This window comes from Coturnix japonica, chromosome 8, assembly GCF_001577835.2.
Source record: "Coturnix japonica isolate 7356 chromosome 8, Coturnix japonica 2.1, whole genome shotgun sequence".
NCBI lineage: Eukaryota > Metazoa > Chordata > Aves > Galliformes > Phasianidae > Coturnix > Coturnix japonica.
The window spans coordinates 18117295-18144653 of NC_029523.1; the positions used below are offsets into that span (position 1 = coordinate 18117295).

At 50.2% G+C, this 27359-nt stretch overlaps 1 protein-coding gene across 6 annotated transcripts in view; it reads right to left on the minus strand.

Moving 5' to 3' along the window:
* Positions 1 to 27359, minus strand: part of ERI3 (ERI1 exoribonuclease family member 3) — a 94074-nt gene that overhangs the window by 21980 nt on the left and 44735 nt on the right. For 3 of the 6 annotated variants that reach the window (XR_001556889.2, XM_015870228.2, XM_015870229.2), the window contains exon 7: positions 3214 to 3313. Coding sequence is in view for 5 of the 6 variants with exons in the window: in XM_015870228.2 (XP_015725714.1) it covers positions 3214 to 3313 (100 nt within the window). In the remaining variant the exon portion in view is untranslated. Of the gene's footprint in view, positions 1 to 94; positions 511 to 3213; positions 3314 to 27359 lie in introns of those variants that run through there. The other 3 variants (XM_032446428.1, XM_032446427.1, XM_032446426.1) reach the window with 3 other exon arrangements.

Genomic DNA, 27359 nt, shown 5'->3' on the forward strand with positions numbered 1-27359 from the left:
TGGCCCTCCCAAAGGACACGGGACCCCACAGTCCCCATCCCCGTCCCGCTGCGCTCCCTGCAGCACGCTCTGCTGGCCGGGTGCAGTGCCTCACCGCGGCACCTGTTTGGAGCTGCCTGACCTTTACCAGCGCTAATTCAGAATGACACCACTCATTTGATGACATTTCTGTTTACTTTTCCTTAAGTCTCTTTTAATTATATAACTCTGAGTCTTTTCCCTTTTGCCTCCGGCTGCCTGGCAAAGGGAGCGCCGTTCGGTCCGTGGCAGCGGCCCTGGGGCAGCTCCCAGCTCTATGCTCAGCTCTTGCCACCAGCGCCCCTGGCATGAGGATGATGGGCTCTGCATTGCCTCTGCTGAGAGCTGAAGGATGGGATCTGCCTGCACTGCTCCCAGAGCCAGCGGGGAATGAGACCGGAGTGAGAGGTGGCCAAAAAGCAGAGGGGAGCATCACAAAACGCTGTCCCCATCCCCTTGGTTCATGCACCAGAGAGAAGCACTTGGAGCATCCTGAGAAGAAAGAAAGGAAAAGCGGAAAGGAAAGCAGGCTGAAATAAAGCTGCGGGGGGAGAGCGGGTGCTGACAGCTACAGGCACCATCCGTGTGCCCGCCCCGCACTTAGCAGGACGCGGGCAGGGCAGGGGCACCGCGGGCGCTGGCAGCCAGCGGCAGTTAATTAGAATCGTGTCACTAAGTAAATGCGCTCTGACTGGACTCTGACAGATGCTCACCTATGACACTGGGGGCCAGGAGACAATCCACATCAAACTACTGCAGTGTGACCCTTTTAACACAAAGAGTAAACTCACTGCACGTTGAGTTGAAGCTCATTAAAACTGTCTACTCTGCGAGCATCCCATTAACCTCACTGTTAAAAACACGCAATTCCTCTTCTTCTATCCGAGGCCTAATTAATGCTCTGGATCAGGAACAATATCACGCCCTAACCTTCCGAGATTTCCAATCAGTAAATGAAAAGAGAAAGTCGGGCTTGGGAAAGCGCGGGTGCCTGCAGGGTTGTGCACTGCGGGGCTGCTGACCCCCAGGCTGTGGGGCTGCTCCCCTGGCAATGCACGGCCCCATAGCACAGCACAGCTCTGCGGCCCCAGGATCATGTTGGCACCATCCTGAGCCCACGGGTCCTGAGATCTGAAACTGAAAGAATCCGCAGGCTGAACTCTGAACTTCCAGCATGCTTCGCAGACAGCCAATCCACCGCAGGTGGAAGCACAGCGGGCAAATGAGGAATCAACTTTCACAGCAGAGGCTTCTTCTGCACGTTTGGAAACTTCTCCCTTTTCTGGGTGTATTTTCAGTTCAACCACTGGCTCGCTCAGAGCCGAGAAACAACAGAGGTTTGAAGAAAAAGAAGAACATTACAGCTGAAATCAGGACCAATCCTTTAGTCCTCACTTCTTGAATAACAAACAGTAACGCACCGTTTCTCTCGTGTAATAATCTAAAAACTAAGAGTAAAGGCTTATTATATTACATTATTGATTAAAATAGATGTAGAAAATATACCGTATTAGATGTAAGAAAGAATAACCAGGTATAACCCCTGGGCAATGGCAGGGAGGGCTGAACATGGTCTGATAGGCGCTGGTCAGTAAAACATGACCTTTCCTTAGGGAAACAGTTAAAAACAGTGTGAATATAGAGGAAAATCAATTACTGAAAGCAGGTGCCCTGTTGGCTGATTTAAATCTCAATTAAAACCTGTGATTTTAATCATTCTGATTTATATCAGTCTCTGCAACTCGATAGAGAGACCTCGGTGTGAGAACAAGGCTGTACCACTGCCACTGCATGGACCTGCTGCCCTGAACTGCACAGAGCTCCCTCCAGCCATCAGGGAAGCCCCAGATATATCCCTCATGGGATGTAGCCCTGGAGTTCCACCAGGCTCCACCACGAGCCCCCTGCCCATGCGTGGCAGCTGCACAAGGTGAGGCTCCCATATAGGATCCAGCCCTGAGGTTCCCATATTGGAACCAGAGGGTAAATAATGCATGTCTTTGTTCAGTTCTCAGCTCTCCTTGGTTTGCAAACTTCTGTGCACCAGCAACCATGAGAGCAGGTGTTGACCCCCACCTAGGACAGCACTCTACCCCCCAACCTCCCCCTGGCTGTGCCAGGAAGGGAGGAGCAGCCCAGGGCAGGAAATTCTGCAGGACATGTGCCTGCTCCAGGACAAGGCAGCAAAGCCTTCCTAAAGGACTGGAGTGGTGAGGGATATGAGCAGCACCTTTCAACTCAATCAGGCAGAGACGCACCTAAACAAGACAGCACTGAGATAAACACAGGCAGGAATCAACAACAGACAGATGATACTCCAGAGCTGGGGATGTTTTGTCAGAGTAGGAGATGACAGCAACAGAGTGCTCCCGCCATACATAAAACAAGGAAAGATGAGGCAAAAAACAACCCTGCATCCCCCAGACAGACTCCAGGACAGGTTCCAAAGCAGGGCAGAACACAGCTCCTGCAGCCCCAGCTCACTCCCCATCACCCCCCAATATGGCGCACCAGCAAGGCAAATCTGCTCCCAGGCAAGGAAGCAAATTTTAATGCTACCTCCGTCAATAATGCAACCAGATCCATAGTTCAAAAGGAGCTTGCTAATTAAAAGCTGGCGAGCTTTAAATAATTCATCTCCTTAACTTGGATTGATTTGAGAGTTTAATGGTTAGAGTCTTGAAACAATATTAAACAGCCTCCTCAAGGCCCAGGTAGCAGGTGACTTTTCCAAGTAAATCTTACCTTCTTGCAAACTTTAGTGCTCTCATGTCACACTGGATGAAAGGCTGGGAGGCAAAGGGAAGGCAGACACAAGGCAGGCGAGCGTGATGCAGCCCTTTGAGGCACAGCCCAGCGAACCTGGGCCAGTTCCCTGCCACCCACATGTCCCACAGCCTGGCACTGCCCCTGCCCCACAGACAACCACAGTCCCCAGAGCACCTCAGAGCAGGGAGAGCTCCCAGCCCAGCACGCATCCCCTCTCAGCTGCAGCACACCTGGAGCAACACCCCAGGAGGACTAAGTGCCAGGATGCATTCCCCCTCTCCAGTTGTGCTGCACGCACAACCTAGTGCATCTCCTTCCCTTCTGCCAGCCAGAGGCCACACAGCCCTTTGGCTGGCCTTCAGCACCTGGGTTTGAGCAGCTCTTGGGACCATGGGGATGGGCAGAGCACGGCACCGGGTCACTCACCTATCCCGCTGTGAGGCCTCCCTATGTGCTGTAGGTTCAGTCCTTTGTTCATGTCTAAGAGTCCATTCTTTGGCCAACTCCCCATGGCAAAGCTGTACGCCTGCAAGAGAGAAGCAGAGGGTCAGAGGCTGCATGGAGCACATGAGATACATTTTGTATGGCACACTTGGGTTTGTGTCCCCAGTATTCAACACAGATCCAGACACTGCCCCTAAAGAAACTTTCCAGGAGGTGCTGCAGGCCTGTCCCACTCCAGAGATGCCCATGGCCTGATACTGAGGCTTGTACAGGACTGTTACCGTGGGCATCCTGAGGCAGCCCCCGGCTCCATGTTTGGGTGTTTTGGGACTTGTACAGCCCTTGGGCTCTCTACCTCCAGGAGAAGCTCCACTGGGTCCCATAGAGCCTGTAACCCAGCTAGGGTCTGCTCCTGACCCACAGCTTCTTGTAGCAGCATCCAGAGCCCGAGCATCACAGCCCCTCTAGACAACGCCAGTGGGGAATCAGGCCAGCCCCGCACCATGCACGCGCCCATAATTACAGCCTGACAGCCCCCTATCTCCTTCATCTTGAGGAATTAAGCTCACAATTGCATTGTGAGCCTTAAGAACGGCGCGTGGGCTTAGCACCACTCACACAGTGCTATCTCTGCTGCCGTGAGGGCCATTGTCCCCAGATGAGATCAGGTCAATCCCGCAGCACCTATCTCCCTCCCACAGCAGGGATCATCACTGCATACAGTCACTGCATGGAGGAGCAGCAGGGCTCCACAAATGAAGCCTGCTTTTGGGGCTGCCCCCAGTGCCCCCGCTCTGCTCCCTGCTGAATGGCTGCCCCATGGGAGCCATGGCTCTGGGGTTGGGAATTCACTGCCGGCCTCTGTAATGGTTTACGCTGCCTTGTTGCTCCTGCCTTAGCAAAACAGAGGGCTCCACGGATAATTAATAGACAGCATTGCTAATCCTGTTGGGAGATGATTAGCAATTAAAACTCCTAATTAAGTCTATGCATAATTCACTGAAATTACACTTTGTGTGTACACAACACGTTCAACAAACGCGCTCTGATAACTTCATTGCTGGGATCGCTGGTGGCCGTGTGTGGGCTGGGGTGCTGTGCCCCATACCCAGTTCTGGGCTCTGGGTGCCGAACACAACAGCTCTGCCTGGGGCTCCTGGCTCCCTCTCCTGGGCTGCAGCGGGTGGATGCAGAGCATCAGGCTCCTGGCAAGGAGAATGCTCCAACATCATCCCAGCAAAGCCTCAGCCATGCACAGGGCAAGGCTGCCTTAACACCCATTGGTGGATCACCCCATACCCTCCTCACCTCTTTGCTGCTTAAAATCAGGGTTCATTGCTGCGAACAGGGCAAAGAGCCCACGCCGTGGATCTCCCAGATCAGCACCTCTTTTGCATAGCACTTTTGCTTTGTTAATCAAGGTCATTTGGTACAGCCGCCACTACCTGAGCAAACTAGCTAAGCAGCCTGGCTGGAAGTTGGCCTGACCACTGAAGGTCAAGTGTGCACTTATGCATATTCAAAGCTGTCTGCAGGATCGATTGGGTTTTAATTGTTTTTCCTGGGGTTTTGGAAGGAAGTGCCAGGGGCATTGATCGGTCCGGCTGAGGCCGCTCACACTCGGTGCAGTGTCTGCTGTCACCTCGTGGGCAGGAGGAAAGCAGCCGGGCCAAGGGAGGTGCAGCCAGCCTGGTCAGGGAGGAGCTCTGCCAGTGTTAGATTGTATTTGAAAATAAAGTTTTTTAATTAAAATTGGCAATTCTGAGCCGCCTGCCGGCAGCAGCCACACAATCAAGAACGAAGAGCTTTGCTGTTTAATATTTAAAGACAACGTTTAATCTTTAAACAGGAAAGTTCTTCTTCTGACTGTTAAAGCAAGCACCCGACGCAAGGTCCCGATGGCAGCACCAGTGGCTTTTTGCCCTTTTTGCCAGGAAATCGCACCCATCTGTCCTTCCCTCGCTGCAGAAACCAGGCAGAGCCCTGTGAGGTGAGAGCAGCACCCAGCAGCATTTTGCTCTCATTTCCATTTGAACTGCACAAAAAACGTGGGTACCTTTTCCAATAGCTCTCGTAAAATATTTTGGGTCAGAACCCTCATTCAAATACAAACCCGGCCCCTCTGATCTGCAGCGAAACTCCAATATGACGTTTGCAGAATCATTTCCAAGCAGCCTGAACACAGTTATTTCCATTCCATTCCATTCTCTCCCTTTTTCTCCTCATTTTGTTTGTAATTCTGTGGAGGCCGCATTTCCCCCCTGGCCTATGCTCCTCTGAAGTCAGATGATTATTAATTATATTTATTTACTTATACAATCCCATAGGCATGTGCAGCAGTTCACAAATACCGCCCCGGGTCGCTCCCTGGTGCAGGGTTCTCAAACCAAAGGTAAGCACATCCTCCTGTGATAAATGGGAGCTAAGAGCAGCCAGACGTTAGGAGCAGACTCTATTTCCACATATGCAACCAGATAATCCACGTCCTGTTAAAAGGACTGGGCTGGGGAATAAGTCCTTGGGTCACTCATAGCCTGTATAACCTGCAGGATACTCAAGTTGGGGGAAAGCAAAGCTGGGAGGTGCTATTTTAATATTCATACACACCACGCGGGGAGAAAGTATTTCCTTTTGGAAAGATCCTCCCAGGAGTGAGGATGCTCAGCAGGTTAAGGAAATACTGAAGGATGGGGATGGGAAGTCCCCAGCAGCCTGAGGATTGAGGCTGACCCCTGACATCCTTGCAACAGAGAAAATGGCTCTGCGACAGCAAAAGCATCTTCTTCCCCTTGTCATGTCAACTGTGTGCCCAACATAAGCATTTCCCTCGAACCCTCCTCATTCTGCTGCTCCCATGATGAGGTGTCAGGGTTTTATATTACTTTGTGTGTTGGAAGGAAAAAGGAGGTTGAGTCTGTAGCTAAGCCGGCTTTGAAACAGAGTTTAACGCACCCTTGGTGCCACTCCGTCATCTATGGCTTTGGGGCTGAGAGTGCCTTTGGGGCAGTGGGTCCGTGGCCATCCCATATTACTGCTTGCAAGCAGCAGGAAAGAGGGGAACAGGAAATATCTTGCTGGGATTCCTTGCCATGCAAACTCACCAGCACAATGAAAAGGCAAACAAATAGCACCCGGGCCAAACCACACGGCTTGGTTCAGGCTGAGAACACCCATGCAGGAGTAGGTAAGGAGCAGGAGGGTGAGGAGACAAGCTGGTCCTCCAGCGCTCTGCAGCACAGCATCCCCTGCAGCCCGGCTCCGACAGGCAGGAATTTCCCCCACTCCGCAGCAGCCCAGGTGCAACGTGTCCCTGTTAAGCAGTTTAGTCAGCAGGGCTGCTGCATTCACAGCTTTTCAAGTGTTTTTAAATCACTTACAAAAGCGGGATTAAACGATCAGGAATTCCATTTAATAGGACAAATAAAGAAATAACAATCTGTTCCATCAGCCCCGCGAAAGGCAGGTTTGATTTAAAGGGGAAAAAAATGTTAAAAAGAAAAAAGTATAAAAGAGGGAGAGAAAAAAAAAGGAAAGGGGGGGGTGAAAAAAAAGGATAATGTGTGTTTACTCAAGCAAAGAAAAAAATATTTAAGTGATGTAGGAGAGAAGATTGCGGTAACTAGTGAAGAATAACATCGTCTGCTTTGCTGTCAAATCACACAAGAATTTCAGTAATAGATTCTCATTCTGACACTCAATTCAATTCGAAGGTGATCCTGCTTTATCCCAACACATCAAATATTAAACACTCGTATTAGCCAGGGTGCCGTCGCCTTTCCCGGCTTAGACGCGGCAGGAAGCTTTTCCCCTACTTTCTCTCACCAGCTATAATATTCTCAATGTTATCTAAACATGCCTTCATACACTGGGGTTCTTTATCAATCCCATTTGGGGAGGGGGGGGGGGGTACTTAAAACGGTATTAGTTTGGGGGGCTTTTATTATTATTATTTCCAAAGCTTTTCAATTTGGTGTGGAAACAGCTTAGAAAAAAAGGAGGAGGGAGGGGAGGCGGCGAGAGAGGGAGACGGAGCGCGAGAGCGAGGGAAAGTATAAGAAAGGGAAAAGCAGCCAGCAGCTCTTGTTTGACTGATGCCTTTCAACAAGGGCAGTCTAGCTTGTCAAAGCCCGGGCTCGAGATGAATTGGCATATCTATTCAGCCTGCCTCTGGATGTCATGCAATACAGTTTCATATTCCCAGATAAGGCATGATAAGCAATTGCTGCCCTGACACCGACTCCATCCATCCCTGCCTTTCTCTGCGTGCGCCTGGCTGACTTACGGGGCTCTGTGTTGCATTTGCATCAATACAGCAGCAAGAGGGGCTGCAGAACTCACCAGTGAGCCCCAGCAGCCAGCACCCTGTATCGATGGGGACTGCCTCCTGCAGACCCCAGCCCATGGGAGGATGCAGCCTGTGTGTTTTCTCTGTGCTGGAGCAAGCAGCCCATGCCATCAGATTGCTGCCCATGAGAGCACTGCAGCGCACACACATGGTGCACACACACCCTGCTGGTGTTGCAGCACTGCACGGACACACAGCCTGGGGAACCTGCAGCTGAGCTCTGACACTGCCCAGGGTGAGACGCTGCCTGCCCAAACATTCTGCAGCACAACCAGGTAAAGCTTTCCTGCTTCACAAAGGGAAACTGAGGCACGTGGGACATCCAGAGGTGTCCCTGAGCAGCTTGTTTGCCCACAACCCAGCAAAAGCACATTCACCACTCTAACCCAGCTTCAGGACAGACCCAACCCACAGCAGCAGCCCTGCAGGACTAGCAGGCACTGTGCCTTGTGCAATGCCTGCAAGCCTGGCTCCTCTGTGTCAAAGTGCCAAGCAGTTTAGGCTTCACATTTCCATGTGTTTGAACAAGTCTCTGCCTTGCTCCCAGGCTGAGGATTATCCTGGATAAAATGTTCTCGGCTGCTGTGTGCTCTGTGGATGGTGACGTGCAAGGTCAAGGCCTCTGGGGCCTGGGTCCGAGCTTTGGGTTTGGGTTCAAGAGAAACAAAGCCATGGATCTGGGTGACTTCAGGGCTGGGAAACGGGACTGTGCATACAACTGAGGAGTAACAGCACTGGAAGGAGGGACACAGAGCCTTTCCCTGCCGCCCTGAGGTGGGCTATGTCAAGAATATGACACAAAGCCAAACCCAGCAACATCTTCACCCACAGCCACATCCCCTTCCAGGTGGCGGAGCAGGGACCAGTCACATTCTCCTTGGCTGCTCCTGGGGAAAATGGGAGCCGAGGCAGGGAGGAAGCGTGCAGTGGGGCAGGGATACAGGCACAGGCTGGCACTAACCTGAAATCAGACCGTCAGCCGCTGCAGGTGTGAGCACAGAGATGAGTGGGGCACTCAGCACATACATCTCCCCCCATGGATTTCACAGATCACAAGCCAAGAAAGACCTGCTGTTTGGCTGTGTTGCATGAGGCCACTGCTCACCACCTCCTCCTCCTCCTCCCTCAGCCTCTAAGCACACAGCCCCATGACTGAACCCCACACCTTGCCAAAGCAGAGCCAGCTCCAGGTTCACTGTCAAAACACCCAAGCCCTTTTGAAGGGGGATTTTTTCCCCCTTGATTTCTATTTTTACACACACGCACGCTCGTCTCCCCCTCGCTCGCTGTTTAATTTCCGTGTGAGAGGGAAGCAGGTGCCCGTGCTCCCGTGAGCTCTCCCTTCTCAAGGCTTTTTTTTCCCCTTCTTGGATCCTGCCCCATTAGTTTAGTGCCCAGCCATCTGCGACGTCTCCTGTAATGCTGTCCCCCTTGTGTACCAGGGAGCTTTTCCATTAGCGCCTTTAATATTCTGACACCTTAGCAGAGGCTGCTATTACATTCAAACACTGATCGCCCTGTGAAATTACATCGCAGGGCTTGCTAAAATGGAATTGTGTATAATCAGGCTCCTCCATGCACTGTCAGTCCCATCACAAATACAACGTAAAGCAGGCTTATGGATGGGCTTAGCAGCTGCTACAAGTGTATTTTTTTTTAATAGATGAAGTATCCCTTATTTAAAGCATTTCCTTAAGAAAAAAAAAGAAAGCAACAACAACAAACAGTGAAAGACAAATCAACAGCTGCCGCACTATGTTAACCATACCGCCGGTCTCTTAAAAACATGTTATTTACTAAGGTAGCTATCTGTTTATCTATAACTACATCAAACAGAGAAGGAGGGTGAGATAAAGATAGTTAAACAGACAGCCGAGGAGATATCTGCCACTGGGAAATAATAGCTAAATAAAAAGTGCCATTATGTACTGCTGGGAGGGAAGGGGGGGGGGACACCCAGCACTCTCCCTGCGCTGCTCCCATGGTGGCACAGTGCTGCCTTTGGAGGCTCCAGTTTGCAGAGCCAGCTGTGCCCCATACACACCCCTACAGCTGCCCATGGCTGTGTCAGATAAATGTGGACTGGCTCCCCAGCTGTTTTCTGTTCCAACTAAGGCTGTAACAGGTTACAACAGAAGTGTTTCAGGTGGATGCAGGAATGGTGCGTCAGAGAAACGAGTTCTCCAGCTCCGAGTTGAAAACACTGGCCCTTACCATGCCCTGAAGGTTATGCTGTCTGTCTGCTGTGAGATGTGACGGCACATCGCCTGAGGGAGATTTCCTGAGGCGCTCTGACCCTTCTGCCATCTCCTCCGAGAAGCTTTTGCAGAATCATGAGGCTGCAGCTCATTTCCACACACCTGGAGGGAGCCAGCCCGGATCAAATGTGCTGGGAGCAGGCAGAGCACGGCGCTGGGACTCGGCCTGGGGACCAAAACTAATGCTCTGACATTTCCCTTCATCCTAAATCAGGATGGAAAAGCCAAAATATTGTAACATTTCACTGTGCGGGAATGGTTCTGCTTGGGAACCTCAAAGCAAAACCCAGCGACAGAAAGGCTGCCCTCTGCAAGGAGCAATCTATTCTGGCGCGAGCACTGATGTGACATTTTGACTCCAGCTTTCCCAGTGCAAAACAAAGCCATTTGTTCACAGCAGACATGCACACAAGTGCTCTGGGTGTTTTCAAAGGGCCGTATCCATTGATGGTCATGCTACTGGGCACAAACATGCCAGAAATCATACAATCACAGAATGATGTGGGTTGCAAGGGACCTTAATGTCCATCCAGTTCCAAACTCGCTGCCAGGGGCTGGCTGTGACTCACCTGATCAGGCTGCCCAATACCCCATCCCATATGGCACTGTGAAGGCCCTAGGAAAAGTAGGGACAAAGACATTCTGTTCTTGCAACTCAGGCCCTGTTAGATGGGAAAGAAGTAGGAGATTGATCCTGCAGGTCCTTCTCACCAGAGGGGCATGGAAACCTGTGCCCTACAGCCCTTTACCTCCTCTTCTCAGACAGCAGACTTGCAGAAGCAGAAAGCAACATTCACATTTGAAGTGACTTTAAACTAAAAGAGGGGAAAATTGGATTAGATATAAGGAACAGGCTTTATACAGTAAGACTGGTGGTGAGGCACTGGCTCAGGCTGCCCAGGGTGGCGGAAGGTGCCACGTCCTTGGAGACACCGAAGGTCAGGCTGAGCACCTGATGGAGCTGTAGGTGTCCCTGTTCATTGGAGTTGGACTAGATGGCTCTTGTGGGTCCCTTCCAACTCAAATGATTGTATGATTTGGCCAAGAATCAACTCAACAGAGCTATGGGACCCTATGAGCTGCAAGAACTGAATGAAGTTTCTCAGCACTCGTGAAGCCACTCAGAGGAGACAGAGGTAGAACAGGAAGAGAAAAAGGGGAGAATACAAGGCAAAAGGCACCATGGAAAAGATCAGTAAAGATTAGGAGGGCAGTGGCCACATCCCTTGCCCACGCAGGAGGCCTCCTGGCAGTGGGGAGGGAGCACTGAGATGAGTTAACAAGGCACTGCCTGGGGACGATACCTGTCTGATCAAAGGCAGAACTCACCCTGGATCATCTGCACAGCAGCTCTTTCCATGTCTGTTGACTCAGGTCAGGGTTACAGCTGGGGAGGTGAAAGCAGAGGTGGCTCTAAGAGCGCTGGTGGGTGCAAGCAGCAGGCAGGCAGGCAGTGCGTGGGCCCCGCAGTGTGGGAGGCAGAACTGAAGCTCCCTGCTTTCGACAGAACAGCAAACGGAGACGATTTTACTGTTCCAATTTTAACTTGCAATATCTTTGTTTTCAGGACAAGGGGTGCAGGAGGCAGAGGGGATGCGAGGATGGGGCACGGCCAGGTCTCTCTCACCCCTCCCGAGTGCCAGCAAGCCACGCGAGCACACCCGCCTGCCCTGTGCACCCCAGAGAGCTGGCAAACGAGCTCCAAACCAGCCCGCTGCTTGTAATCGCAGCCAGCCAGTGTGTGTGTTACGCTTGAGTTGATGGCTGGTGTTAAATTCAATGCCTTGAGTATTGATTTCCTCGCACATCCAGGACTTTGTTAAAGGGTTAGCCGTGAACTGAGATCAAAGGGAGGTTAACTCGTTTCTCATAAGTGGTAAAGCAGACCTCTAGCAAAACCGGGCTCCAGGTCCCCTCCGCAGAGGATGCTCTCTGCATGTTGTTAGCTCTCCCGGTCGTCTCGAAAGCCAGATAAAGCCACAAAGCTGCCTCAAAGCAGGGAGATAAAATGATCCTGACAACTTCCCATGGAGCCAAAGCTATTATGAGTGCACACTGGGGACCAGCAGCAGGGGTGAGCAGGGGATCTGGCCCCACTCCACAGGGAACCAGCTGCCTCACCCAACCCAGATGGTGAGCCAAATCCCTGCCATTGAGGAGCCTGAGAGGGGGGAGCACCTCCAGAACTGGAGCTGCCCCACTCTGCAGGCACACAGCATCCTCCTGGCCACGGCCAGGTGACAAGGACACCTCAGAACCACCTCAACCTCTGGGGCGCTCATTTGCTCCATTTTACTTTGCTCCTTTCTAGTTTTCCCCTGCTCGTATTCATTCCCTGCACCCACATCATTCTGTTTTGCCAAGGCAGTAAGAGTTAAGAGCACAAATAAGAGGACTGTAATGGGGCTTTGGCTTTTCCTCCTTAATTTTTAAGGTATGGGAGGCAATTTGGAACAGTTATCACTACCACTAATGAACGCCCAGAGGCAGCAAGAAAGAATCATCCATTTCAGATCAACATCTGTCAGCACTAAGAGGTAAAATCTCAATAATACCTGAGCTACTCAAGAGCCTGGATTGCACCTCCAGAGTGGCTTAAGCACCCAAGTCACTTGTCCCTTTGTTCATCTGGGCACCAGTGCTGGCCCTCAGCCCCTCTCCTCTCTCAGCAGCCGTGTAGCTTCAGTCACAGGCAGTGCAGCACGTTCTGCACCCTCGTCCCCCCAAACAGCAATGCTGCTGGTGTCATTTCCTCCGTGCTGCCACATATGTAGGGACATGAGCCCCAACACGACCCACCTTGGTGGTGAAACACTCCACTTGTTCCTGAGAACAGAACCACAGAACCAGAATATACCCATAAGGATCACAGAATCCAACTCCTATGGCCAGGGTTCTCTGCATGGGATAAACAGGCACTCACCCACCCCTCCTCCCAGATCCCTGCCACCCAGCACGCCCCTGGCAGCTGATTTGTTTTTAAGTGAGAGGTTTATATCAAAGTGCTTAGGGAATATCAGTACCCAGCATACCAAGTGACGAAGATTTCACTTAAACTCTCAGCATCTGTGTATCTCAACTAAATTAAGCTATTTGCTATAAAAGAGCACAATGACAGTAATGGAATAATAACAGCATTAATAAAACACAACAATCCTCGAATGAGAAGCGGACGCATCAGCTAGCTGCAACCAAGAGAAGAAGGCTATTTTAAAATCACACACAAAAACCATCTGGGGGTGGAGAAAACCAACAAAAGCTCCGAAACTCAGAGGTCAGACTGAAATGATGTTTTTAACCTCGAAAGAAAGATGCTTGCCAGAACCTTCCCAGCCACAGCACACCCACACCAGCTGGAAATGAGTTTCCACAGCTCCTGGCAAAGCAAGGGCTCACAATAGGAACACAGACCATTTCCAGTGGCACAGAACTGGAATCCTATCTGAAGCAGGAGTGCCCCTGAAGCATCAACAGGGTTTGTAACCCAGCTCTCGGGACAGATGCAAGGCGCAATGCAGTGCCAAATGCATGAAGCCAGCTGCCTGCACACCATTATGCAAACATCCAGATGTCTCCATGCTGCCATTTCCTTCTCAGTTGGAAAATTCACCCGCACCTCACCCACACATTCTTCCTCTTTTGTTTTGGATGAGGGTGAGGATAAGTACAGCACCTTGTAACTTGCACCTCATTTTGCAGGGTACACCATTTCAGGGTCAGGCACAAGCCAAGCCTCTGGAGCTTGGCTCTTTGGAGGTAACATCCCATCAGTAGAGCCCATTACAGGGGAAGGGGACTTCAGTTCCTGCTCACCTCCAGGGTGAGAAGCTCCAGGACCAGCAGCATGGCACAGTGTTGGCTCCTGGTGCTTTCCTTGCTAGGATGCTGCAGCAGCCCACACCATGCCTCAGCCAAAAGGTCATCCCTGTAACACAGAGCCCACTGCAGCTCCTGCCAAGGGCAACACAGCACTGACAGATACCTGCTGTTCTCTGTGACATCAGAAAACGCCCTCCCCCAGCACCATGGCTACCATCATCTGTGTGCAGGTTCCTGCCACAAGTCCTCCTCCCTGTCCCCTTCCAACTTGGCTGACCTATCTTCTCCAGCTGCTCCATCACCATGCTCCTAACCTGACCCCTTCTAAATTCCCATGGAGAAAAAGCCAAAGCAGAAGTTGCCTCACATCTGAGCAGGCTGCAAGTTTCTTTGTTTTCATTACAATTTCCTCTCCTGATGTTTTTTTTTTAAGGCATTTCTGTTCTGCCCCCCTGGAGGTGCTCCTGCGATTGAATGAAACACGACCCCAGGCTCCAATAAGTGTATTTCAATTACATCTGTCACCATGTAACAATGTAATGATATATCATGTGATATTAAATCCATGGTAATCATATCAGCGATTTTTTTAATAGTGCACTAATCACATTATTACATCTCAATAATTAACAACAGAAGGCCTAAAAACCTGGATACAAAGAGGGAAGCTCGGAGGGTCCCAGCTCTTGCCTGGGAGAGGAGCAGAGCAGAGCAGGATGGTGAGGGAGATGCTGTCATGGCATGGCATGACCATGGGCAGAGCACTGGGCATGGGGATCCCGTGCCACTCCATCACCACTGTGCTGCAGCTCCCTTCCAGTTGCAGCCCGGTCAATCTTGGAGTTTCCACACATCACAAGCTGATCTGAAGAGAGCCTCATTACCCGCCTTAAATTTCCAGCCAAGCACTTAGCTCTTAAAGACGGGATTTAAGAAATATTTGACTGATCTTTTCTCTCCTCATTGAGTTGGGCTGCTCTGAACCAATTCAACCTGTGAAGCTGAAATACTGAGAGTGGGAGGGGATGAAGTGCTGGCTGTCACACTGTGAGACATGCAATACCCCTGGCTTCCCACTGGCCCTTATTGAAGGGCCTGATCCTGCCCGACCTCCCCAACCACCACCCCCTTCCCACTGCAGGATGGGATGGGGAGGAATTATAGCTCTTCATATTCCCTTTTCCATGCACACCTTTCTCCTACCCCACTTTCCACCTCCTCCATTCCCAAGGCTGTGCAAGACAAGCAGCCCTCTGTGTGGCTGATGCAGTGCAGTTGGACTTTCCCTCCTTCCCCCACTCTTTTCCTTTCATTTTTTTTTTTTTTTTAGTTTTGTTTCAGAAGCCAAGATCCTTTCAAGATGTGCACGTCTCATTAGCTCTACCTTGACAATCATTACCGTTGCCGCAAATGCAGGAGGAGAACTCAGCCCGAGCATGGGGGAGTCCATTACCTCATAGTTAAAGGGACACGGCCAACTCTGGACTGCCTGTGGCCTTGCTCCCACTTCTAGGTAGCCTCTTTATAGGCAAGACCATACCCTGGCCCCACAGGCACAAGCAGCGTGCCCCTTCCCAACACACTGCATGTTAATATTATGCAGTATCTTACTTCAGCAAAACGCTCCTGTGCTGGACCATAAGAGCCCAGCCCAGCTGTAAAACAAGCAGCTAATACAGATGGGCATGGCAGAAGGCACACACAGGCTGAGGACCACCAGGAGGATCAGAGGACAGGACCAGAGTTGTGAACCTTGTATTCATCAACCAGCTTAAAAGTGCAATACCCCTCTGCAGTGGAAATGCTAAGTTACAACCTGAAACAGTGATGGAGCACCTGCTGGGGAGGCAGGGCCAACCCAGGGGAGCTCAGGTGTGTGCAATACAGCTGAATGACTGGAAGGGGTGGAACCCGGATCCGCTCCTTCGCAGACCTCATTTAAAGGCAGCTTGCTGGAGATCCCTACTTACCTGGAACCTTCTAAAGGTAAATATGCTTTTTCCATCTTTTTGCATCTGTGGCTGCTCACTTGAGCTTATCTTCACTTGCTGGGGCCTGGAACTCTGCTACCATACTGTCCTTGCTGTGTTTTCCATTACATTACAGTGTTACACCTCTCTACTCTCTGGGTCTGTCTCCAGCTTTGAAGGCTTCGTAGGGTGTCATATGAACCCAAGTGAGGGATGGGCTCAAGTGGGTGAGGATGACTGGGGTGAAGGATCTTCTTGGCTGGAGATGATGGGCTCTGCTCATCCCTCCATGTGCTGCCCTGCTTCTTTGTGCCTTGCAGCCTGGGAGCTCTCTGTGCCGCTCCCTGCAAAGCCCTGGTAGGATGCAAGAACGCAGGGCTGCGCTTCAGAGCCATGCTCTGAAGAAGGATCCTACCTACACACCAATGAGGCTGTCCAAGAACTTGACAGGACTCTGTTTGAAAAAGATGTTGAAAGAAATGATCTCTTTAAGTGCAATGGGAGATATTTGTCTCTGATTTACCCTTGGCTTTTTGCTCTGGTTCAGGTAGGAGCGGTGTGGGATGGCTGGCAGATCTGAGAGCATGGCACGCCCCAGCGGGCAAAGCGAGCAGTGCGGAGGAAGGCGCGAGTCAGTTTGGAGTGCTCCCCATTTATCAAACTCACGCAGCCCGCCAGCAGAGCGAGTCTTTCTATCATTACAGCTCTCAAAATCCGATTCATACCACTAATCCTGCCTTCATTCTCCCAGATTAATAACATCTCTTTCAACCTTCACAGTGTGATAAATAGACAAAGAGAGAACAAAAGGAGAAACAGAAGTGAGAGAAAGAGCCAGAGCAACTCCACATAATAAAGAGAACCAAGAAAGGGGAAAGGGAGAGAGAGGGGAGAAAAAAAAAGAAAAGGAAAAAGAAAGGGGAAAGAAAGAAGCTGGCACACTTGACTCTGCCATTTACTTTAGCAGATTCTCCCCAAGAGCTCCCTGCAATCTTTAAAGAATGTAAAACATTGCTCAAAGAAAAGGCTCGTTAGCAACTCTGACCAGCCCAGGTTTGCTGGAGATCTTTTTGCTTCCAGCCTGAGCTCAGGCCAGCACTGAGTTGCTGGTTCCTTTTCTGTTCTTCCCCAGACTCAAGCACCAGTATGTGTCTACCACCACCTTGCAAGGGCTTCATGGAAGGTGTTGGGGGTGCTCAGCAAGTCCAAGGGATGCTGGCACTGTCATGGCACCCTCACATTCACAGAATCATTGAGGTTGGAAAAGATCACTAAGATCTTTTAGTCCGACAGTCAACTGGTCCTCACCATGCCCAGTGGCCATGTCACTCAGTGCCATATTTCCACAGTTCTTAAACACCTGCAGAGATGGTGACCCATCACCTCCTGGACTATCCCAGGAATGAAGCCCATGACCTGAACTTAGGATGGGGATGAAGAGAAAGCCACAACAGCAGCCCATCAAATGGAGCACTTAGTGCCATTCATCTACCCAGAGGGTGTCTGTGGAGCTGGAAGCAAAGGGGATGATAGCAAGGGTGCAGCCCTACTGCACATAGAACACCACTGCATGGGTGCAAGGAATGGGGTGTCTAGCACTGTCCTGCTCTGCTTTGATGGGAAACAGCTGGACCCTAGGGCAAGCTCAGCTTGCAGCCCCATACCACACAAAGCCAACTTGTTGCCCCTCCAAGAAGCACAACCCACTCCCACTGGTGCCAGCTGTGCTCCCCTCAGTACCAACTGCACCCCAAGGCACCGCACTGAGCACAGAGGAACAATTCCCAGCCAGGATGCTGCTCTATTGTGGCTCTGCATTCACAGCCCCTGTGCAGAGGCTGGGTTGGGTGGTTGTTTTTTTTTCCCCCTTTTCTTTTAAACTGCTCCATATTACTCCAGCTTTGAAGTACAGAGAAAAGCAACACTCAGTGTGGCTTTTTTTTTAAAGCTACCTTTATCAGAGCAAATCTTTTCCCTCTCCGCTGTGTCGCTGGAGATAGATATCAAGCAAAAAGAAAGTCTCCTCTTCTAACAATGGATTTCCCTTCCCTTCTGAACTTCAAATAGAAAACTCTTATCTACAGCCACAGTTGACCAGAAGAAGAAAAGAAAAGAAAACAGACATATGAACTGAACCCGGGCTCTCTTTCTATTTACTCAAAAAGGCTGTGCTGGGTTCTTCACGGGGAGATGCTCTGAACATGTTTATAGCACATATTTACTCACTTCACTAGCCATCCCACCTCCATGAAAATGCACCTGCTTTTTCCCCAGAATGACTCTCTTCTGAAATCCTTTCTTTGCTTGGCGAGCTGTGTGCACCAAGGCCATCCAGCACAACAAAGCCTATGCTTAAAGCTGGGGTCCATGAGAGCTCTTCAAACTCAGATAGGAGTAGCAGCAGCAATGCCCCTGGCTCGTATAAACCATCCCATCCATACAGTGAGAGTTCTTCAAAATGACAGGATGGATGGCAGGTCAGAGCTTGCTGTCTCTGCTCACGCAGGAGACCAGCTGAACTCCCATCTAACGCATGGCCAGGAAGCCACTGCAGCCTTAAGCCCTGCCCTCCTCCCTGGGGCAGTTCTGATTCTGCAAAAGCTGGGCTTTGTGGGGTACAAGGGGGGGATCCATCACAAAGCACCTTCCCCCCAGGCTGCCTGCTGATAGATGCTCAGTGGGATTGGCAGAGCACTGCGGAAGCGCTTTATAATTCCCGCTCCTCTCCTCCCTCCTCAGCATCTCCTGGGAGAGACACGATGATGGACGGTGACATAAGTGACTGTTCCCAATCAAGGTAATGTAAGTAATGACAGCTGATGTGATTCCTGGAACGCGCGGGTGCCGTGTGCCTTGCCAGAGCTGGAGGAGGGAGGAGGCTGGGGCAGAGCCTTGGCCAGATGGGGGGAGAGGAGCCCCAGAGTGGCTGCACTGCCTTTGCATCCCTGCCCTTCCCCGCAGACCACAGAATACCCAGAAATGTCAGTGTTAAGTCAATAGCTGGAGCCTGTCCTCTGACCCCAAGGCAGCAGGGCTGCAGCAGCCCCAGTGCACATGCAGTGCAGAGGGTGTGCAGAGGCTCACAGAAGGACAGCTTTGTGTGAGCTCAGAGCTGCATCCCTCTCCCAGAGCCTCCAAATTAGTAGGGAAATTTAACATGCAGAGAAGCGACCGATTAATAACCCAGCATTGACTTAAGAAGACCTTGAATAATACATAGCGCTTGTACACGGAAGGGGAAAAAGTCAAGTCCTTTTGCTTGTCAAGAGTATCCGCCTCCCAAGCACCAGCACTCCACAAGCAAACCTTGCTGCCAGCAGCTCCAAGCTCCTCTTCACAAATGCCTTTTGCTGAGATTAATGGTCTAACTTTGTGCCAAGTTAGGCTGGCAGTTGGACGGTTCCAAGTACGGTGTTGTTTTAAAGGTAATTAGCACTGCTTGTTAATAGAGTCTCTAAAGCTGCCAAGAAGAGGCTGAGCACTTGCAGCCCACAATGTGGTGCATGCTGCTGGATGGGCACCTGGAACCCACAGAAAAGAGTCTTACCACAAGGCCACCCCAACCCCAACTGCACCACAACCATCCCAGCGGCTTGGCCTCAGCAAGTACAAGCTGGCCCCAAGCAGAGATAAGACTGACAGCAGCCCAGCTGCAGGCACCAGGCTCCACCACACCATGACAGCAGATGAGGCCATGAATGATTCCCATCTGCAGCCTGATTTCAGCAGCTGAATGGCAGCCCAGTCACCCTTCTGTGTAGCCAGGCTGCAAGACGCTGCATGGATCTAATGCCTGCAAAGCCATCTCAGAATGGAAAGACCCAAGGCAGCGCAGGGACTAAAGCCTATCACCAGGAGAGATGAGACCTTGTTTCTGTTCCAGTCTCACAGCCGCCTTCTAACCCATCTATGCTGTCACTACACAAAACATGTTGTGTAAGATAAAAGGTCAGCAACCACATACAAAAGCATTTACAGCCAGTGTGAAAGACAAGGGAGAAGGTGCCAGAAGGAATCAGGATTTGCCTTTTTCAGATGTAAATGAGGGGCAGCTAGAAGCTAAGTTCCAAAGATGCATTTTAGCACTGAAAACTCTTTCTGCCAAGGGGACATGTGATAAACAGGCTCAATTCTTACAGTTTGATTTCCAGAGCAATAAGCACAGAAACTGAGCCCAAAGAAAAGCTCCGTATTAGCAATCAAATCCAATCATTCAAATAATAAAGAAGAGACACCCAGGCTGGTGCAGACCTGTTTCCAGAGAGAAGTTTGGCTCCCCGGTCCTTTCACACCCCGCAGTGGCTCAGTGGAAGAATTCTTAAGAAGTTGCAAGTTTGGTCATAATGTGTAAAAAGCCCCTGAAATGCGACATCATTTACTCTTCTGTGGTATTGCTCAGCAGAGCTAATAAATCTTGCATGAGCAGAGCTGATTCTAATTTTCTAATACGAAAAGGCATTTGGATTGAGAGAGAGGGGAAGATAAAAGTGATTGAATCTCCAATAGCCCAGAGTCAGTGACAGGAAACATCCTGATGCGGACCCTGAGGAAGAATGGCTCCCTCCCACCCCAACATGCCATTCTCCCTGCTTTCTGCTCGCGACTCCCCTATTGACAGGACGTGGTTTTAAACACAGTTACACAAGTTATCATTTCTGCCTTCTGATCAATCTGAATTTTCAGGACGATTACCCTCTTAATCAATGATTGCTATCAGCATCTCCAGTTCCTCGGTGGGGCTGCGGGCAGACGGCGCACAGGCAGTGACGTTGGAGGAGGCTGGGAGCTGTGAAGGCCACTTCAAGGAACATCTGATGGGAAAAATATGCAGAGGGAATTCAAAGGGATGTCGTGCAGGCAGGGACGACCAGGGAGCTGCTGAAGGTATCGCTAAATTGGAAAACGCATCTATTAAAACTATGAGTAGTGAGGCACTGGAATGGGTTGCCCAGAGAGATGGTGGAGGTTCCATCATTAAAGGTCAGGCTGGATGGGGCTCTGAGCACCTGAACAGCATGTGTCCCTGTCCATAGCAGGGGAACTGGGCTAGACAGCCTTTAGGAGCCCTTTCTAACTCAAACAACTCTATGAAAACAACAGATTTGCCATTCACCCAACCAGATACCTACGAGACATCTGTTGCCAGCATACCTGCTCCTAATGAAGCTAATAAACTCCATTTCCAGAGACTGAAACTATTAAAAGCGAAGGAAGAGAAGTAGGTTTCAGCCATCTCTAAAGATGTGGGGTTTTATATATCTTATTTCCAGAGAGCATCACCAGAATGAACCTATCGCTTCCACAGAGTGAGCCCTCACCCATGGAAGAAAAACAACCAGTGGTTGCTTTTAGAGGACATGGGCACATCCTCAGTACATCCTTCTGCCCCAAAAGTCACTTGGCCACATACCTGCACGCCTTGTTGCGGGCACCTGGATCAAGGGCAAGGAGGGAGCTCTGGGAGAGGAGGAAACAGCTGAGCTCCTGCAGGGGACAGCAGCACGGTGACAGCATGGTGGCCTCGTGATTGAGCCCAGCAGCTCGGGCTGGCACTGAGCAGAGGCAGCGGGAGAGGCTGGCAGCCAGCTGCCTTCACAGGCTGCTGCTGGCTGGAGGAGCTCTCCGAGAACACAGTATTTCACCAGCTATTTTACATGGAGAATTGCCGATCAAAGATATCCCCACTGTGTACTCCAGAGCAATAAAAATAAAAAAAAACCCACAAGAAGAATTCTTTAGGCGGGTAATGGGCATTTTATTCCTTTTTATGACACTAAACATAGGCAGCTGGCATAATTACACCACAATAAAGGCATAATGTGCACCTAGCAGAACAAACTCATACTTTTGATAATTAGGCAGAGCAAACACAGTCTGGGGCTCAGTCACACGGATTCACTGTCTCCTGATGCTGTCAGGGCCCCATCCCTGTAGTGTGCCAGCCCCACACCCATGGGAGGATTTAGGGACCCTATGGGAAAGCTGAGCCAGCAGAACATTACCTGAGGGCAATCTGCGAGGAAGGAAGGGCCATGGAGCTCTGTTACCTGCAGCAGAGTTGCAGGATGGGTGCATGGGGCTGCACACAGCTCCTGCTGAAGGAGCCAGGGAGTGAGAGCACCAACTCTATGGCTTGATCCTAAAGAGTGACCCCAAGGAAGGGCTGAAGCAGAGCCAGCTCTGCAGGGCCATACCGCACTAAGTGTGATGGCAAAGGGAGACGCACAGCACAGAGATGCTGAACCCCTTTTGGGCTTTGCACCAGGAATGGGCTCTCCAAGGTTCTGTGCTCCCATGAGTGCCAACGTGCAGGGCAGCACACAGCAGGCAGCGAGCACACTCCTCAGGCAGCTGCATGCAGCTCTGAGCAAGGAGCCCAGCCAAGGTGGAGATCCTAAATGATCTCTGAAATATTAATAGCATCAATCAGAGCCAAGCTGACAGAGGTTACCACACTGGGAAAGCACCGAGCAGGCTTTCCTGAAGCTGGCATGAGGCCATGCACTAAATATCCACAGTTTGTTTAAAAATATAAAATCAATGTCCCTCGCCTCTGCCTTCCAACGTCATGTGAGAAGTCTTCAGTGGCCCAGAAGGGAGCCCAATTAATGCCATAACTTGTCTGTGGGGCTGCACAGCCCCAGATGCACCACCACCTCCAGCTCCTACTGAAATGGCCCCATCAATAAAACCATAGAATCATTACAGTTGGAAAGGACTGGTAAGATCATCTAAGCTTACTGTCCCATCTCTTCCTTGGAACTCTATTTCCCCATCTTGTCTCATTTCTAAGTATGAAGGAGAAAAACGCTTGCTATTATACTCCTTCATGAGTTCACAGACCATGTCAGACTATGACGCCATGACAGCTCTTGCTCAGGAGCTCCCATGCCCCGTGGAGCCAGCAGAATATTCACATCTCTCACCCAAGGGTGTCCTGGTCTGTGGGAGGCAGTGCCCAGGCTGTTGGGAAAAGGCTGCAGAACAACCCCTCGTGGGGCTCCCACTGCAGGCAAGCAGATAATTTAATCCCAATTTGCTTAGTAGCCTTGGGGTTCCAAGAGATTTAATTAATTAATTTGATGAGTGTAAAGCACTTATTAATATACAGATTCCACTACAGCATCTCCCATCTCCCAGTTCAGCATATCTCACTGCTTTCACGCTGAGCCTAGGAGAGGCAGGGAGGCACATCTCCATGCAAACATGGCATGAGCTCCTGCAGCCACAATGGCTGGGCAGGACAGTAAGCACTAAACCAGATAATGTTCTAATCCCCAAAGCTTGCAAATCTCATTAACCTCTCATCCCTGTTCTGGAGAACTCCAGAGGGCCACTTCTATGCTCCTCCATGGAGCTTCTGCCTTTTAAATGCACAGAGGTGAAGGCACAGCTCCTTGTCCAGGCACCAGGTGCCCCTGCTGCACTCCAGCTGTGGGATTGGGACACAGGAAAGCAGGAAAGGCCAACTTCTGTGTAGTGTGCCTTTGCTTTCCAGCTCTTTCTGACCTGCAATGCAGCAGGATGACTGTAAGACACGCACTGCCTGTAATTCCTTCTCCTCTTGCTCCAGGACTGACTACAGGGGTCAGGCTGCCTGCTGCAGTACGAGGGCACACAGTCTTTTCGACCACAGCACACATGCAAACCAAATGGTTTCAGCTCTGCAGCAGCACATACAAAGCCAGATGGAAGCTACAGACAGATGTTCGCATCCCACAGTGGGGAGAGGTGCAGCCCTGCAATATGGCACACAGCACAAAGGCTGCACAGGGGCCTCAGCAGCTGCCTCTCCTCCCACCCACAGGCTCCAGCAGTGTGCAGGCAGAACTACAAACACTGACCTGCCTTCAGCTGCTCGCACAATGATGCTCCTGCTTACAGTTCCAGCTGATGCTTTGCTGAGTTCTGAAAAGAACGTGACCAAGAGCTGTCCATTGCCACCGCCCAGAGCAAACTTTTCCCTTTCTCCCTAAGGACTTCCAAAGGACAAAGAAAGCAAGACTCTTATTCCATTTTGTGGGAGTTGAACGTATTTTTGCCCTTTTATATAGTCACACATTTTATGGCCTGCTCTTCTCTACCCTCCTGGGATGGGCACTCACGCTACCACATGTCGTCCAAAACCAGTGAAGCCTCCAGGCTGTATCTAGAGCCCACCTCAGCCGTAGCAAGAGCAGCTCCTGAGACTGCAAGGAGAGGAAATGAGATGCGAGGCTGGGATCATTACTTTGAAACTATAAGCTCGTGCCACTGAGCCAAAGCCTGTTATCCTGACATGGGTCTGTGCCACCCCGGCAGCACTGATTCTCCAGCTCTGGTTCCCCTGGGAGCCCAACTGCAGCCACAGGACCAAAGGGCCGGGTCTTCAGACTCTCCCAGATGCCCTTTCCCATTCAGACAAATATCCTCGCTCCCTCCCTTTGATTTAAGAGTTCCTCTCCTGGCCCTGACAGTAAGGTATTTCTGTCCCACAGATTATAACTCACTCTGGGCTATTATTCAACTCCCAAGCCCTGGCCCTGCTGCATTTAGTCCAAACATAATATCCTTCATGCATATATTATCTGTCTCCCTATTATCTGGAATCATTTCGGAATTAAATTTCAGTCCTGCAATATTGGCTTGAAGAGCGGCTCGCTTTATGGGCTAGTCAAAGGTTAGAATACCAATCAAAATAACACTGCCGATGCAGAGAGACATTTTAATATTCCAAAACCCGGTAATTGTAAAAGGACATAATATTTTTTCCCTGATTACCCCAAAGGCAACACATGTTAACAAGGCGAGGGAGAGAGTGAAAGAAATTTCAGAGTTCAGACAGCCGCACGACAGATTTAAAGGAGAAGTCGTGCACGGCGCTGGCTCCAGCCCCGGCAGCGGGAAGCTCCCTGCCCACCTCAACCTCCATCGTCCTTCCAGAGGCAGCCCAGACCCTCTGGATCCACCAAGGGCACCCTCACCTGATGCAGGAGCTACGCTGAGATGGATGCAGCCAGCACTGACCAAGCAGGAGAAAGCAGCCAACTTCTGCTCAGACACTGAGCCTGCCCCAGGTTAATCCTTCTGAGCTTGAGAACCCGCCTCAGCCCGTGGTAAGTTGTTCCAATGGTTAATTATTACTTCTCTAAAATCTGCACCTGAACTATCTCGCTTGGCTTCCGGGCATTGGAGCTTCTTATGTTGCTGTTCTGCTAGACTGAAGGAGCCTCTCACCACCTTCAGGCTCTCCATGTATCGCTCAGGGACTGCAGCCAAGTCACCCATACACCCTTATCTCTGGTATCCTAAGCAGCTTCCAGGGCCTTTTACATACAGAAAGTGTTCTCATGGATGCTGCAAGACTCATCAAGTCTTCCCACTGCCATAATCCCTACTGATGGGTTCTTCCCTATCATGTCTATGAGTCTCTCAACGTGTTTCATGCTGTCCCAAACAAGGAGGTGATCCAGCCCCGCTGCTCCTACTCAATGTGCCCTATTTTAAGCCCAATGGCATCAGCCTCCAGGATGCAGTACCTACACACCTTATCAAAAATGATTTTTATGTTTTCTTCCAAGGTATTGATAAAAGTGCTAAATACAAGAGGCCTGAGAAATAGATCCCTTTGGGGCCCCACTAGGAAGACAAGAACTCCACGATGATTACCCATTTACAATTAAATGCTAGGAGCTGTCAGTTCGCTCGTTCTTAATCAATGTAATGTGTGCCATGTTGATTTTGTATCATTCTAGTTTCTTAATCAAAATGTCATAAGGTACCAAGTCAAATGCCTTCCAGAAGTATATTACATTGACATGGTTACCTTTATCAACCAAACATGCAGTCTCATAAAAAAAATATCAAGTTAGTTTGAAAAAGATCTAGTTTCCATAAATCCACATTGATTGGCATTATATTACCCTCTTTTCATTCTTTATTAATCATCTATGATATCTGGCTTTTCATTACTTTGCCCAGAATTAATGTCAAGCTGATAGGGCTATAATTACTTCATCGGTCATCCCATTTGCCCTTCTAAATTACTGGTACAACATTAGCTTTCTTCGAGTCCTCTAGAACTTCTCCCATGTTCAAAGACTTATAAAAAGCAACAAGAACAGTCAAGAGCTTCTCAGCCAACTCTCGGAAAGCTCTTGTAAACCAGCTATGCAAAATGCCAACCTAAAGCAACCGCTATCATAACAGCATCTTGCTCACTGATACAACATCCTCTGCCTTTCAGTAAATACAGAGCAATGCGTTTTGCTGTTAGAAGCAATCCTTCCATTCCATTCCCAAAGCCACTGCACACACTTATCTCCCAGTTTCTACAGACAGGACATCTTTACTTCCCTAACCACTGGAGCCATGTTTCTGCTTTTGCTTCCCTTCACAACATCTGACATTTCTGCCTTCTGAAAGACCTACTTACCAGGATCAGGAGCCCCAGAGCCAGGGATAGGGACCTAAGAGAGCACAGCTCCCATGAAGGCAGGCAGGACAAGGGTCTCAAGTACCAGCTGCCTGACTACATATGCTTAATGCTTCAGCTTTGAAACGCCACCTGAGAAGTCCTTCTCTGTCATTTCTGACCTTAACTAGGCATTTCATATTCCCTATAGCCAGCAACTCGATCAACAGGCAATTGATAGCCATCACGCTAAGCCCTCAAGAGGTTAGACTTTAGGAAGTAACTTTCAGACGTGTCAAAAAACAGGCCATTTCTTAACTGCATCCATTTCAATATTCTCCATCCAAAACTCTCATGGCACTAACACCAAGTGCCTGAGAATTCCTTCCATCCCAAAGGCACAAGGAATTGTGAATTCAGAGAAGAGACAAAGACTTGCTAACGGCTTTTTGTTTGTTTAGGATGTGTTTACTTCTAGTTGCCAAACATTAACAAAAACATCCTATTACATCCTTCCTCTGTTGTATTTCACAAAGCCAGTAGATGACAAAATATTTGTCTGTGTGTATTAGCAGTTTGCTTCCAAGCTACAGATACCCACCAGAAAAGAAATAGAAGATGAAGCCACCAGTCCCAGCTTGAAGGTGATGGTTGGGGATCAGAGCAGGCTGACCTGACACACATCTGCATGTTGCAGTGATAGAAGCAGCTGCCCTGGCCCAACGAGCCACACCAGCTCCCAAAAGAGCCAGGGCAGCACAGACAGGAGCTGATCCCTGATGCAATAAGCATTTAAGCATTCACAAACTCATCCCTGCTACCTGAGGGTGCCGGTGGGGTAGCAGCCAGGTGACAGGAGCACAAGGGACACGTGCAGGCAGGATGGTGGCTTTCACAGAGATGGTTTAAGGGGACAGCTAAAATGCTGCAGCATTCACAGAACGGCTCTGCTTCCTGCAGCCCTCCTTCCGTGCTCAGCTCATCAAAGGGAAGAACATGATCAACTCTCTGCCCCGAGTCAGCTCTACCCTGACAGCTCACTAGAGATACAAGATCGCTCAGTGACATTAAAAATGTCAGCAAACACCGATCAGGCTTGGCAGCAGGGATGTGCTACCAGGCTGGGGGAGGCACAGGGCAAGGTAAAACTTCTGCAAACTCGGTCAAGTGCATGAGCAGCTTTTCTCCCTTTGTCTTTCACAGGAGGGTTTAGCTCAGATCCAAGACACCATGGCAGCAGGCAGGATGGAGCTCAGCAACACCTGCAAGGCCAGACCAGCCTCAAAAGGTTTCCTGGTGCAATACAAACGTGCCCCGTGTGCATGAGCAGAGGGAACATGGAA